The sequence below is a fragment of the Periplaneta americana genome, chromosome 5 (assembly GCF_040183065.1).
Source record: "Periplaneta americana isolate PAMFEO1 chromosome 5, P.americana_PAMFEO1_priV1, whole genome shotgun sequence".
Classification (NCBI taxonomy): Eukaryota; Metazoa; Arthropoda; class Insecta; order Blattodea; family Blattidae; genus Periplaneta; species Periplaneta americana.
Genome location: NC_091121.1, coordinates 78,210,764 through 78,226,764, shown reverse-complemented (window position 1 = coordinate 78,226,764; position 16,001 = coordinate 78,210,764). Strand labels below are relative to the sequence as shown.

General features: G+C 35.4%; 1 protein-coding gene across 1 annotated transcript in view; it reads right to left on the bottom strand.

Annotated features, from left to right (window-relative positions):
• LOC138699847 (probable G-protein coupled receptor CG31760) overlaps nt 1-16,001 on the bottom strand; it is an 856,195-nt gene that overhangs the window by 222,952 nt on the left and 617,242 nt on the right. Inside the window, exon 6 of the mRNA XM_069826037.1 lies at nt 11,573-11,682. Coding sequence (XP_069682138.1) covers nt 11,573-11,682 — 110 coding nt within the window. The remainder of the gene's footprint in view (nt 1-11,572; nt 11,683-16,001) is intronic.

Sequence of the window (16,001 nt, the reverse complement as noted above, 5' to 3'; positions counted from 1 at the left end):
TTTAGAGATGAACAAAGCTAACTACCGCTCTCGCTCGCTGTGTTCGCTGCATTTGTCTTTCGAGTCTCGTCTCGTCATTCTCACGCGCCTCGAGTCTCGCTCATCACTCCCGAAACAGCACCCGGTCGGCGTGGAAAGACTTCGCAACCCCGAACAACATACATACATAATTGAAACAAACAACATTATAAATGTTTAAATGAGACAAAAAGACAAAACAGAACAGTATCTTAGATATCAAAATGTTCCGTTTATACCATATGGTATTACCTATGGTTATATAAGTAGAAAAAATTTTTCTAAGATAACATAACGTTAATATCTATTTTACTTGAGATTGCACACTTGATCCCAAACATATGAAAAGAAAATTCCGAGCCATTCAACAAGGGCCCAATAATTAAACAAAGACTCGGGAACTGACCACTACACACCGAAAAGCAGAGATGATGCTTCAAGTAGGCCAGGCCACTTGATTGTTCATACACACATAACAGTTGCCAAAGCAGATAAAAAGTTCAGTCAGGTACGAACAACTGTGGCCATTCAGGGCTGACGTTCAGGACTTCGGGAGTGATCAATCTCGGCGTCTCGAAACATTCACAACCAGTCCCCACATCAACGACGCGCCGTGCGGGTCCTAGGCCTTGCGGGCGCCGTCAGTCCTGCCCTCTCGATCATTGTTCATCTCTAGTGAGGTTCCCTTCCTTGTGTCTATTTCATAATGTTGACGTAATTGAAGATCGAACACACCCATAGTACTGTACACAACCCAGTAAACCCTTATTTCTTCTGTTCTGTACAGGACAATTGAAGGATAAGACATCAGCGAGAAATCTAATTGCACACCGGAGATTTTACTTTGTTTTTTGAGAATAATTATTTTTTTATTGTACATTAATTTTATATCTCACTTCACCATGTTCAATATTTCCATTGTATTAAAACGTAGAGTACATTGTGATTGTGATTTAATTGACGCACAACTCTAATCAGAATGTCCTCCCTGTGTTCGTTGGTCAAACATTATTTATGTTTACTCTTACCGGTGACATTCAGGCACTAGATTAGCCAGTTGTTATTAGACAAAGCTAATGCATCATTTGCAATACAAAACATAGTTGGTTCCCATTTAAAAATAGAAAGCTAACTCAAATATCTTGAAAATTATTTCATGTACAAAAAATACACGTACATTACGTGTATCAGATGTTCACTTCGATGTAATTTAACTTGTAATTGACGGTTTGTGTATATCTGAAATATTTCACACTCTATCAGAGGTGAAAGAGATAAGTGGGCCAACTTATATATAGCCTATTATTAAAAAAAATTAAGCTATAAAAGCTGTGGTCCAATAAAAATATTTTAATATAAACTTTAAAATTGTTACTCCAGTTAAGTGTATTAGGTAATTTGTAATAGAGATTTATACACATTATTATAAAGCTATTCTGTGTTTTAGTCAGTCTACAACTGAGAATTACTAAATTCGTTCCTGTTCTAATATTATGTCCATGCACATCAGGCACACTCATAAATCTAAATGTATTTATGTAAACACAATTTATGTACTCGTAGGTGGAAATAGATGAAAGAGCCGAAATTGAAAAAATTCCTTAACCCTTAAATTGGCAATGTATCCTATAGGATACAACAGGTTAATAGGCTATATGCTATAATTTTAATAGAATAGAAAAAAAATTGGTAGGAAAATTAAAATTTTGCACAACATATAAAATATGGACATTGCGATAGTTGTTTTCTTTACAGTCCGACACGGTTTAATAAACTAGTGTGAGAAATGAAGTTTTGCCAATTTAAGGGCAAAAGAACTGTCTACACAAGGCAGTAGGTAGAGATAAAGTTGTAATTCTGATTGCCTTCTTTTGTAATATAGAATATCTTTAGAGTCACTGATATTTGGAAGGTTGGTAATATTGTGATATTAATAATATTAGCTATGATAGTTCTTTTTGAGAAGTTTTTACAATTTTACTGAGCGAGAGAAGGACCGGTTTTGTACAGAATCTTGTCCACGAGATTCTCTTAATACGTTGACGCAAAAAAAAAAAAAAACCCGATTTTCCTCTCGCTCAGTAAAATTGTAAAAACTTCTCAAAAAGAACTATCATAATATTATTAGTATCACAATATTACCAACCGTTATCCTATATACTTTCTTTGTATATTGAGGCAATTTTTTACATGCAGTAACAATATCTCAAAGTGCGGTAGTATTAATTTAATTTGTAAATAAATCTTTAAGCCACTTTTGTTTGGAAAAGGGAGGAGGAGTGGAGTGGAGTGGAGTGGAGTGGAAATTGAATTAACACTAATGTAACGTGTTAATTATTAGTAGAGTAATAAATAACAGGAAATGTATATGCTGTGTCCATTTGCTACGCATAGCAGCGGTAAATAGAAAGAGTGACAACTGTATCAGAGCTATGAATGCCTCGGGGAATTTTATTTTTTGTACTAATCTCATGAGAATCATTCAATGAGTAACGACACGAATAAGTGAAATTAAAAGAAGAAAACAGTATAATTTAAACTAACTGATACGCTTGTCACAACTAACTTTTAAGGTTTACATTTTTTAATTTAGATAGAAATCTGAGGCAGAGCAACTACTGTACTGCGAGAAAAATAAATAATTGAACACAGTGTTCTATATTTGTTAGCATGAATACAGTAATATATTAATATATTGCTTTTATCTCCATGAGTATCTTAATCATACCAGAGATGATATACACAAAAGATAAGCCACTCGAAATTTAATGTTGTTTGGAGACTGTGGTCGTGAGTTAAAATCTCATCTAGGAATGGAAGTTCATTTATTTTTTAATTACATCCCGTTTTATTTCGGATGGAAATCCAGGATCATTCTGATCCTTTACTCGGAACTCAGTCCCATGTTCGTACAGCGTAGTTCACAAAATAAAACGGTACAACAGGAATCTCAACGGGAGGAAGAATTGACGGTCTTATGACTAGATAAGTAGGCTATAGAGTACAGAGGGATATAGACAGGTTAGTAGATGGATAGATGGTTGGATGAACCAATGGATGTACAGACAGTCAGACAGACAGAGATGGACAGACAGACGGACCGACGAATAGGATAATTGGAGAGAACTATATAAATAGACCTACGTATGTAGATAATTACTCGTATATAAAAATACAGACTGGGAATAACGTACGAGTTGGCAACAATGTAAGAACCTCGGTCTAACGCGTTCACCAGTCAGTTGTATGTACTAAACTTGCAGTCGTAACGCCATTTTTTCCGTGTTCTGAAATATTTTGGGGTTGATTTTTAGTTTCACGCGTGTTATTTGCGTTATTGTGTTAGTCTAACCTCAGTATGGATAAGTTTTTTATTAAAAGGAGAAAAGTTGAAGATGAGCCAGTGACAATAATTTAACATTAACAAAAGTGAAAAGGAACCAATTCCAAGCGAAAGCAGTACGGGGAGTGGGGCGTAGAACCTATTGGAACAGTCCGAAAGTACCAAGATAGTTATTTAAACTTTGGATTTACGTTCATTGGACCTGAAAACCGTCCTGCATCAGAATGTGTCGTGTGCGGAGAAAAACTAAGCAACGAATCCATGGTCCCTAGTAAATTGAAAATACATTTCAATACTAAACATGGTAACTTATCTGGGAAAGATAAGAACTATTTTAGCCGATTGTTGCCATCGGAAGAAAAGCAAGCAAAACTATGGAACAGAGAGAAATTATTATATTTCTGGAAATACACAAGTGGACAGTCATGAAATTGCCGAAATAGTAGCGAAAAAAATGCAGCATCACACTAATTTTACCTCCCTGCAAGGAAATAATGAAATCGATGTTTGGTGAAGGCGCCAAGAAGGATATATCCTTGGTTCCATTGTCAACGATACTATTTCCCGACGGATTGATGACATATCTTCAGTTATCCAGTGCCATGTAAGTGAAAAGCTAAGCGACGGTCGAGCATTTTCACTACAGCTCGATGAATCAACTGATATAATTATGAAATGTCAATTACTGATTTACATCTGATTTGTTGATGAGGACTCGATTATTGAATTGTACTGAAATACTCTCAACATAAACCGGAGGAGATGTGTATAACTCTATATCCAACATATTTAAAGAAAATGGGTTGGACTTAAGATACTAATAAACATAAAAGAAACAAGAAGTGCGAGAGATTTCTCTCAGTTGAACAAGAAATGCGTGTTTGTTTGTCTTCAATTTCACCACTATGAATTGAACTTTTGTGTAAGAAGCGACAAGCTCAAATTTCTCATTAATAGCTCATTACCTTTGTTGTAAGACGTAAGCCAATAAATTCCCTGTAAATAAATTTAAGTTCTTGAATATTATTCTCTTGTTCTTTTTTAATAAATGTTGAATGAAATTTTAATTACGTACTTTTAACAACAATATCACAAAGTCTCAGAAGTTTCGCGGTACACTACTGTGCCGCACCCGTTAAGAACCAGTGATATAGATAGATCAATAGACAATTATTATTGTTCATATTACTTTTATTGTAACTATAGCCTTTCAGTTCTTCACTTCAGTGTACACCATTATGGAGACGAATGAGAAGTGAAGCCATTAAAGCCTCACATAGCTATCAGGTGAGTAGATGAGCAAAACTCCAAAGAAAATCAATAGAGATCGAGTACTTCGACATAACGAAGCTAATTTAAATGGAAATACCGAGGAATCTTGTACATTCACCAGGAGTAATGATTTTGCTGTACACCTATATGAATTAAGTAATTTATTCATAAATTTTTATTATTGTTATTATTATTATTATTATTATTATTATTATTATTATTATTATTATTATTATTATTATTATTATTATTACAATACATAATGTCTGTTTCAGTGGCTCGGGAAAAAATGCTTAAACCGGCTTTGCGAGTGACAATAGATGAGCAGATTTTCTATAAGTGTCTTTTACTTGATAATAATTTACTTGGTATCGGTATCAAAATATATTCCTAGATTCACGATGCTAATATAAATACAGTCAGCTCTGGATATAGTGAACTTGGTTATAGTGAACATTCGGCTATAGTGAACCTAAATCGTTGGTCCCGACCGGCATACATTAAAAAGTACTTTACTATTTCATTTTATAGTGAACCCTCATTTCAGTTATAGTTAACCTAAAACTAGAACTTTCATGTTAAAGAGAAGAGTGTACGCAGTGAGGGAGAAAGGAAGGACTAGTTCTGACCCCTTTAAAAGAGGTTATTAGAAAACACAAGAAGGGTTACAGTATAATGGCCCTCACCCTCCCTCCCGCATCTTTGTAAAAGTGAACCCAGGGAAATTCCAAGGCCAAGTACACAGTAGTATACCTCTAGTGGGAAGAGTAGCGAAATCGGTCAGTGCCTACCACCTACATGGCCAGAGTAGATTCAAGTTTCGAACTGTGAACATCAGGATGTCGAAGCTTAAAGTGTTTAAGTTGGAAGATAAAGAGAACATTAGTACTGATATTGAACGTGGTCTGTCCCAAACGGGCATTAATACTGTATGTATGGCAACGTCAGTAGTATGAAAGCAGACACTTCGGTTTTAGTGAACGAAATATGCTGGTCCGCAGAGGTTCACTATAATCGAAGTAGTAATATCACACATTTTTTTCTCAATGTGGTAGAGTTATTTATTAAGGTTTCAAGAAAGTTGAAAATAATAGAGACTGAAATAGGCCTATCCTCTGAAACATTAGAAGGTTAATGAAGCTATTAACCTGTAAAGGAGGATCATTATATTTTTATATGGAGAGAATAAAATACAGTAGAACCTCTATTATCCGTGGTAATAAAGGGGATGGACTAAACGGTTGATGGAAAAAAATCAGATAATCCGTACCATGAAAGATTTTGCAATTTCCTCCATGATCGCTAGGTAGTGGATCAGAAGTTCACTAATTTAAGTCTGGTTGTCAACGACGGGTTTTTAAGGGGCAAGGAAGCCCTTTGTAATGACTGTCTCAGGAAAGATAGGAACAAGGGAGATGTCACGTTGTAGATCTACATACTTTTTTACACTTTATCCTTGCTTTTTTTTTATTAAATCGCGCAGTTGTAATTCCAATCTCGTATTCTGATGCGAGATGAGCCACAGTTTCTCTTTCTCAAACCATTCAATTATTTCCATTTTTTCGATACTTAGTACAACACGTTTTCTGTTAACACCCGTTATATACAAGTTGTAAATTATTGAACGGCAATTCGAACAGTACACAATGCTGTGTAACGATAAAGGCTTACAATAACACTCTCTAAGAAACACATGTGTAGAACCTACTAATATGATGTATAATCGAATAATCCGCCAATCGGTTAATAGGGTGACAGATAATCGGGGTTCAACTGTACTTGTATATTATAAGATAATTTTGAATGTAGAAGGTTAAAGGAGCGTCAGTGGATTTAAAATTCCTTTCGATATGAAGCGAAAACTCATGTTATGAATCAGGTTAGAGGTTTCCAAGCTTTTAAAGAAAGTTCATACCTTTAAAATTCCATTTTATTCACATCTAACGCCATCAGCGCAATAGGAACTATCTGAAAGACAAAGATAGCAATACTTAGCTAGTGCGGGTTGCATACTTTTCTGTCGGCCTTACCCAGTAGCGCTTGGAAGCCGTTCCAGTTGTGAAGCATAGATTTCAATGGTTACGATAACTGACTCGAAACATTTTCGTTAGCGTTCGGTGCGTGATTTCAAATTGCCCGATGCATATTGGACGGAAATGAAGACTTCGCCAACCGGAATCATGGGCTTGTAACAGTGTAAGAAATTTCATTTTCTCATTCCTTGAATACAAATCATATCGCGTAGATCACATCACAATTTCTGCGTTCGCATATGATCGGCAATATGAGGTGTGTCCTGGTCTTTGTGAGAGAGTTTCTTTATTGTACGATTGCGGGGGTGAAGACGTCCAAGGTTAGAAATATGCATGTAACTCAGTATAGAAGAACAATTAATGATTCGTATTATAGAGTATTATGCTTTAGGAAGTCAAAAGGAGGATAGGGAAAGGATCATCTTCTGCGGACCTCTGGAAAAATAACTAAGGATGAGACTAGTGAAGTGCTTTGTGTGGAGTGTGGAATTGTATGAAGCAGAAACATGGACATTAGGACGAAGTGAAGAGAAGCGAATAGAAACATTTGGAATATCGAATGGAGAAGAAAAGAACATGTGAAGTGGACAGACAGAATAAGAAATGAAGTTGTGTTGCAAAGAGTGGGTTAAGAAAGAATAATGCTGAAGAGGAATTGGCCAGGTCACTGGCTGAGAAGAAACTGCCTACTGAAGGATGCACTGAAAGGAATGGTGAACGGGAGAAGAGTTCGGGGCAGAAGAAGATACCAGATGATAGAAGACATTAAGATATATGGATCATATGCGGAGACAAAGAGGATGGCAGAAAATAGGAAATAATGTAGAATGCTGGGTTTGCAGTGAAAGACCTACTATTGGGCAGAACACTATGAATGAATGAATGAAAATAAATTGATTAAATTAAAACATGTAAAAAACATCGAAATGTGGAGGGTGTGGACTCTGTTATAATTCCGGTAAATAATAATGAAACTTCAGACTCTGAATAATTACGGTGTGGACAACCATGATATTAATTCTTGTTTCAGTGTATAGTTGCGGTAACGGGAAGTAATTTGGTATTAATTTTATTGTCGTGGGTACTGATATTTCTTTCCGATACGGTAAGACAACTTACTTTGCTCCACTCTTAGTTAAGGCTACCGTTAATACTGTAATGTCCTATCCCACTAATAGCTCTCTAATCATTTCACTCTACGAAACATTTCCGCAAGCACTGTACATCAACAGACTACCTGAGGTGTGCACTTTCGATCGATTGTGATTGATGTACGTCAAGCTACCGTCGCCAGCGTCCCAATGCTAATGTTACCTTCGTAACGTAGCGGAACGGACTGGAACTAGAGGAGATCAATGTTAGCATAAATACGGGTACCAATTAGATTGTCTGGCCTTCAGCGTCGAAAGCGTAATGATCGAGAACTAGTGAGGAAAAAACAGGAAACAAAACTGAGAAAATACCATGAAATTCTGCTTAAACTCAATTTTTGCCCAGTATAAAATCCTCTTGAATTTGAAAGGCTTTGATCCAAATCTGCTCTAAGGAAAAGTGTTGAGACTAAAAACTGAACATTGCTGCAAGACATAGTGATAGGAGATGGTTAACAGTTGGCGAAATGTTGGCAGGGAAAACGAAAATGCCATGAGAATTTTTACTCCTATTGAAATTAAACATAGTGAAATTTGAACCTGTATCGTCAGCATGAAAGTCTATTGTATTTTCCTGCCATATGTCTAGTTGTTAGCCGACACGTTATATGTAGAATATGTAGAATATTAAAATACACTGTGCATATTACCAAAGGAAGTAAATTGAATATCTAAAACTTACATAGAAGTTTTCGGGTTCATGCTTAAATAGTTGTATTGTTCCTCTTTCTGGATAATAAAAATCCAGGTTACGATTGTATATTACAAATGCAATATATAGCAGAAATTTTTTAACATTTAAGTTATTATTTCGCTCGTGTACAAATGCACCACTAGGATGTAAGAATAAGTCTAATTTGAACAATTAAGATTAATCCATTACTCAAATATTGTCATTCTTTCACGTTGGTCTCGTCCCTGAAGCTTCGCAATTGTTTTCACGACTGAATGAAGAATATCATAACCTAATTTTAAATATCAATGAACTCAGAAATAATCAAAATCAGTTCAATGAGCATTAAGAACACCAAATAAAGTTACTTTTCGGATCATTTCTATAGTTATTAGAGCCCGGACTTTAGGCATTTATAACAGTTAAAATAGGCAGGCAAATAAAGGCAATAAACATAGGAAAAGGCGTAATAAATTTTGAAAAAGATATAAATTTTAAAAAGGCATAATGTATTTTAGCAAGAAATTTAAATTATATCAACATAACTCACATTTTTCTTCGTAGTTGACACATTTTGACTTATACAATGCTTTTTTTTTCGTGATTAACTATCTTTTCACAAACCTTACATGCCAAACTGTTCCTTCGGTTCAAAACACATGGGCACTAAATTCACTAACGCAAGCATGAATTTTACTTTTCAATGGTTTATTGAATTTAAGCATTCTGGCTAACCTTCTGTCACCCGACAATAACTGACTGTACCTCACCCTAGACCATAATTATATGTAACAGAGAGGTCATCGCTATGTTAAAATCGTTTGCACTTTGAAGGGAACCGCCAGGATCGCCACCCGTCTGCCGTAAACGAACACAAGATGGCAGTACAGTCGCTAATGCAATGGAATTATGACGTGACTCCTTATGTAACATCTAGATGGCAGCGTAGTAAACCTGACAAAAGTTTTTAACGTCAAAGCCTATAAGGCCGACCTATCTGGGGTATATAGGATCTAGGTCTTCACTCAAAATTTCTTTCTCCTACAATAATAAACACATGTAGCACAAAATTGTAACAGTAAGATTTGAAAATATGAAAGCAAACAATTTAAAATGCTGCTTGACAACTTATGTGAGATGGGCTTAATATTTAAAATTATAGAGCTGATTGTTGGTATCGTGAAAACGTGACATAAGTAACTGTGGATTGTAGATCATTATTCATATTATACCAATGATATAGCAGATTAGGCACCGAAATAAATTACTTTTAGCCTAGTACTATTGTTAGTAAAGTGAGTCATTGTTTCAAATATTTAAATTTAATACACTGCATTACAATTAATTAGAAAATTGCAAATAAACAAGAACTCTTGCTTTAAAATGACAAAAAGGGCATTTATTATTGAATTAGTAAGAAACACATTAAAAAGGCAAAATAGGCAAAATAAAAATAAGCCCTATCACTTTGATTTACCTCAAATCACATTTATATCTATGAAAATAATGATTTACTTCCAACCAATAAAAAAAGGCATTCTGCCAAACATCCGGGCTCCAGTTATACATTGAATTACATTTCTATCTTTTTTAATTCCATTTGGATGATAAATAAAAATGAATATAGGGGAGAGTTGGGTAGTATCGGACATCGGATAATATCGGGCAGTGATGTTTCTTTCATCTACTACAAGATGACAGTAGAGTGATGTTTCTTTTATCTACTACCAGATGGTAACAGCAGTGTTCAGATGTCGCATGCAGAAACGTAACCATGCCACTTAGGTACTACCATCTGGTGGTAGATGAAAGAAACATCATTGTCCGATATTACCCGATGTCCGATACTACCCCATTCTCCCCTAAACTTTATTGTGTTATTTCTGTCATTCACGTATATTTACAGTAGTTAACACTAGATGGCTGTGGTCGTATTTATAAATAGATATTTTGATATCACATGATGTACGTAAACCAAATATCTTTTCCTGTAATTGTGTGCGTCACTATTATTTTTGTTATTTACCTATTATACTCTTCGCGAAATAGTCTTATTATGATTTGGCCTATATCACGTGAGTTTCTCGTTTTAGAAATCTATAATAACACTTCTGGCCAGAGGATCATAGTTGGGTTCTTTTCGGGGTTTCCCAGTTTCCCCATTTATAGACTTCAATACCATTATGGCCGATCTGCATTTTTTTTCTCAATTTCATAGCATTTCTCCGATCACTGATTGATCGGAATGCGGAGGAGACCCGTCCAAAGAGTGTTCGGAGAAAGTAAGCATACATTACGGTACTTACGACGAGCTTAATTTCTGTACGGCAACTATTTAAAAAATAACAAAAATACATACTCGCGTAAACGGGTAGCACTTCTAGCAATATCTAAAGATGTGTCAATATGGCAAGCTATGTTTGCTCTATTAGTATTATCCGTGATTAGCGAGTCAATGTTCTCGTAACTGTCGCTCGATTTATGGACAGCACCGGAACTATCGGCAGAGGGACAACAAGGATATAATCTTATTATAGTGCATTAAGATTACCACAAGATTTTGTATAGCCAATCATGAAATACGGCTTCAAAAGTGATTCTCTAGTCCAATTGGACGGAGTTACGCAATAAGAGACCAAGCGCCAAAAACCTGTTTCGAGATATTGGCCATTGATATAAATCTGTTTTTTATAAAACATTTTATGCAAGAAGTATTAGGCCTATAACATTCATACTATTACAAAAAATAGCACAAATAATACCAGAAAAGGCTAACCGATTTTTGATAAGAGACCAACAGTTGAATTAATATTTCAAAGCAAAATAAATATATGAATTTTATGCAATAAACGAATATTTGCTTATAAATAGCAGTAAAATTAAGATATCGCATTCTTGATTTTTTCCGAGTTAAACTAGCCTGCCACCAACAGATTTCTGCAAATATCTTTCTCTCTCTCCGTTTTTTCAAATTGTCGGTTGGTGTATTAATGCGTAGGCTAATCCGTTCAATTATAACTAGAAAATCTAACTTAGATTATGCATGTGATACTGAAAATTAGCACTCATTAAAATAACTAACCTCCATGTCTTCAACATCAGAGCTCCATACGTGAGGGAGAATCCGATTTCTCTCAGCCAGACTCGGACCGTGCAGGTGTAGATGTTGGGACGTGGGTACATCACTATCGTCTGCAACATAAGAGAAAACAATCACAAATAAGGTGCTGAATAAATCTAAACATTTAGTCATATGTAAACTAATGCTAAGTGATCTTTGAGAGCCAATCAGTTTTCACACTCGACGTTAAATCCAATATTAAAGAATTGAAACCTTGTCGGGAGCGGTTTAGTTTTAAGGGGACTGGGTAGTCTGAGCATATGGCTGTTGTGCATGAGTGAAGAAATTTTGCTATTTCTGTAACTTTTGAAACGATTTACTTACAATTTTTACAGCATACACACAATATTTGCAGGTATATTTTGGTTTTAGATTACCTTTTACCTTATACATTTGATTTTATAAGCATTTTTAAACCGGGAAAATATTACTTAAATTTAAGTTAAAAACATCAGTATTTTAGGAAAATTTTCCTCAGAAACTCTTTGCACTACAGATTCCTACAAATTCAAGTGTATTTCCAATCCAGATGGCTATAATTACCGCCACTTTCATCACATTATGAATATTCGTTCAACAGAAAAAAGTATATTCCATCCTGAAAAAAAAAATTAAAATTTACATATTTCTAATACTTTTGTGGCTGTAAAATCCATAATAATTCTCATAACTAAGTGAAAGTGGCCATGTTTCTTCATTATCACATGAAATAGGAGTATGCAAAATTTCAGCCTCCTAGTCCCAGTAGTTTCCGAAAAATATGTTCCTAAAATACCCATGTTTTTAACTTAAATTTAAATTAAATTTAAACATTTTTATAAAATCAAGTATATGAGGTAGAAAGATAATCTAAAAATATAAATATATTTACAAGTATTGTATGCGTGCTGTAAAAATGGTAAATTAATAGATTAAAAAGTAGAAGAGTAATAGCAAAATTTCTTCACTTATTTCACTTACAACTGCTATGCGCTCACACTACCCAGTCCCCTTAAGATCAACAAATTTTTACGCATATTTGATCGGGTATTTAACGGTCCTGTTACAGCTAAACTCCGTTTCTGGAATTTGTAGAGTTCAGGAGACAAAACAAGTCCTTTGCGCAAGTGGTGAATGGAGGGAGCCAGTCCAATGACCGCTCTGGAAGAAAGGCATTCCTTGAAGGATGCGAACGACTGCAGAGAGAGATTCGTTCCTATCTGAACTCAACTGCAGTTAAGATGCCCCAGTAATCTCCATTTGAGTTTGGTTGATAGGTCTTTCCCCTCTACTCACATTCTCTACTATCAATGAAGGAAAAGATGCTACTGCCCGTCTCACAAACGTTCCACTAATTGACTTTAAACACTGACAAATTTTATTATTTAACATTTTTACAGGAAATATATAATTCCAAAGTCTAAGTTATACTAAGCGTTTGTATTTCATTTTCATTGCTGTTTATATCAACTGGCACATCAAAAAACTACTGAGAGCAGAAGATAAATGTTTTCTTCACCGCTAATATCTACACTATAGAATAAACATTGAGACAATTTGCACTGTGTCGCTCCCCCCTGACTAACTTCATAATATAAACTAACATTCCTCAATATAATTACTGATTAGTTGAAAATATGGTAAGAACTGAACTAAAATACACTTAAACATGGAATTGTCAAACATCTGTGTGACTATATTTTCTGTTCTCTCTACTTTATTTAATATTTTATTTTCTTGTGTGTACAGCTTGGGGGGAGTAGGTATAAGAGGTAACAGCTACCGCTCTGTCGCTGACGAATTCAGGGCAAGTAGAAGGGGAAAGAAATGCCGTTTACCTATCACTTTCTGCCACGCGCATCTTACTCCTTAAGGCTGGTTCACAATAAACCGGGAACGGAAACGAAAACAAGAATAAGAACGGAAAAATTGTTAAAATAAATGTATTTAAATGTGAGCATTCACAATTAACGAGAAGTTTTCCGGAGCCCGGGAACGGGAACGTAAAAATTAATTGTGAATGCTCACATTTAAATACCTTTATTTTAACAATATTTTCGTTCTCATTCTCGCTGTCGTTTCCGTTCCCGGTTTATTGTGGATCAGCCTTTAGCGTCTGCGAGCACACTCCCGCCCTGATAGGCTCCGCCCGTTCGCTTCTCATCGGCTCCACGAAAATGCGCCGACTTGCTCTACAGGTTTTAGAAACGGAGTTGACAAGGTTTCATGAAATTGAATTTCGGGAGAGGGGCACTACGACCTAGCACTGCGACCTTACAAGATCTATTGCGCTAATCCTCAAGCTAGGCATATCCCCAAACCCACATCGGCTGACTACAATAAGGTTCGCTGTGTACCCAGGTTCCGAGCAGACAAACATCCTCGTCCCTAGGCCAGCCTCCTTTATGCTCCGCCAGCCGGCATTCGGGGAATGCTATAGAATGTTGATGGAACGAAGAAATATTGACGGAATGATGTAAATGCCTAATATGGGGAAAGGGGAGAACCCAGAGGAAAACCGCCACTGGGACTTTGTCCGCCGCAGATGTCACTATGCATTTTGAATGAAAAATCCCAGGCCTGACCGAGACTCGAACCCTGCGTGATGTTTGAAGGTCTGACCACTCAGTCATCACAAGACAACTACAAGGTCAGTTAGCGCCAATGGAATTGATGATAACGAGATTGTATTTGGCGAGATGAGACGGAGAATTCGGCATGGAATTATGTGACATTTACCATACATTTGGAGAAACCCCGAAAAAAAAAACAGCCCTGTAATCAACCCTAGCAAGAATCCACGTCCAAGCACACATCCGGTTTAGTAGGTGAATCCGCCTACTGCAGGTGACTAGCATGCTTTTAATTGTATGATTGACATAGTTGTATGCTATTCCCAGTTAATTTAATAATATTTGATTACATCACACACGATTTATTGTATACAGGGTGTTTCCGAGGTGGTTTATTTATTTATTTATTTAAATTTAAATATACAGAATAAAGAATATAATTACAAAACAAACAAGAGAAATAGAAATAAAATAATACAAGCAATATAAAAAGAAGATAGAGTAGTATTAACAAAATTTGAGACCGAATGAGCAGCGCTCGTGCTCGGTCGCAGTTCAGACATAATATTAAAATAAAAAAATAATAATAATAAAAATAAATAAGTAAAATAAAATAGGAACTAAAATATAATTACAGCGGCAATGGAATTATATAATATAATATTAACACTAGAGAAGAATAATATCGCACGTGAAAAGTAGGACTAATATATATTTCAAAATTATATAATACAAATATAATATAGGTTGATTAATTCATACACATATGCTATAAATTTATTTAATCAAATTGAAGATATTAACACGTTTCTAATTTTCTTGTTATATGTTAGTGGGTTACATGTTAGAAGTTCTGGGTGTAATTTAGTTAAAGCATTGTACAACCGAGGGGCCAAAATTTATGCTATGCTTTAGACCAGCAGATGTGAGACATTTAGGTTCTACTAATGTTGAATTAATATTTCGTCTTGTGTCATAATTGTGTGTCTGTAATGCAAACGTATTACGATTTTTATGATAAAATTTTAACAGCGTATACTTATAAATTTGTTCAATATTAAATACATTAAATTTAGAATAAATTAATTTAGTTGGATAATCGAAACGTTTCTTCAAACAAATTTTAATTATTCGTTTTTGTAGTAAATTTAACGGACTAAGATTAATTTTTGTACTTACATCCCAAACAATTATACCATATTGAATGATAGACTGAATAATGGCCAAATAAACATTTCGTAGAACTCTAATAGGTAAGTAGCATCGAAGATTAACGAATTTATAAATTATTTTACGAAGCCTCTTACAAAGATAAGTAATGTCACGAGGCCATTTTAAATTCTGATCAATAATGACACCCAGATATTTGACATACGTGGCTTCTTTCAAAGGTGGACATTTACAACTTTTGGGATCTAAACAATTTTCACTGTGTATTATTAGTCTATATTTATCGCTAAATCCCGAGTGACCGCCGGGATAAGTGGTCCCCCATTGTCTGCCAACGGCATTTGGCGGAGGAGCAGACAATGGTAGGCTCAATCTCTCACCTTGGGTTAGGAAATGAACCCTAAAGAGGGATATGGAGAGGGGGACTTCAAAGCCGTAGAGAAGGCAATCTCCCTAGGACCAGGAAAGTCCAAAATAATATCCCCCCCTCCGGATGGAGGTTGTGCGGAGAGGGCCAGTAACCCACCCACGTAAAAATGAAGCTACTTGTAGTGCCCATATTAGCCTCGGAAATGGAATTTTGCTAATGGGAGACATGAATGCAAGAGTAGGAAATATAGGTATACCGAATGTAATGGGAACATGTGGAGAAGGAGTAAAAAACTCTA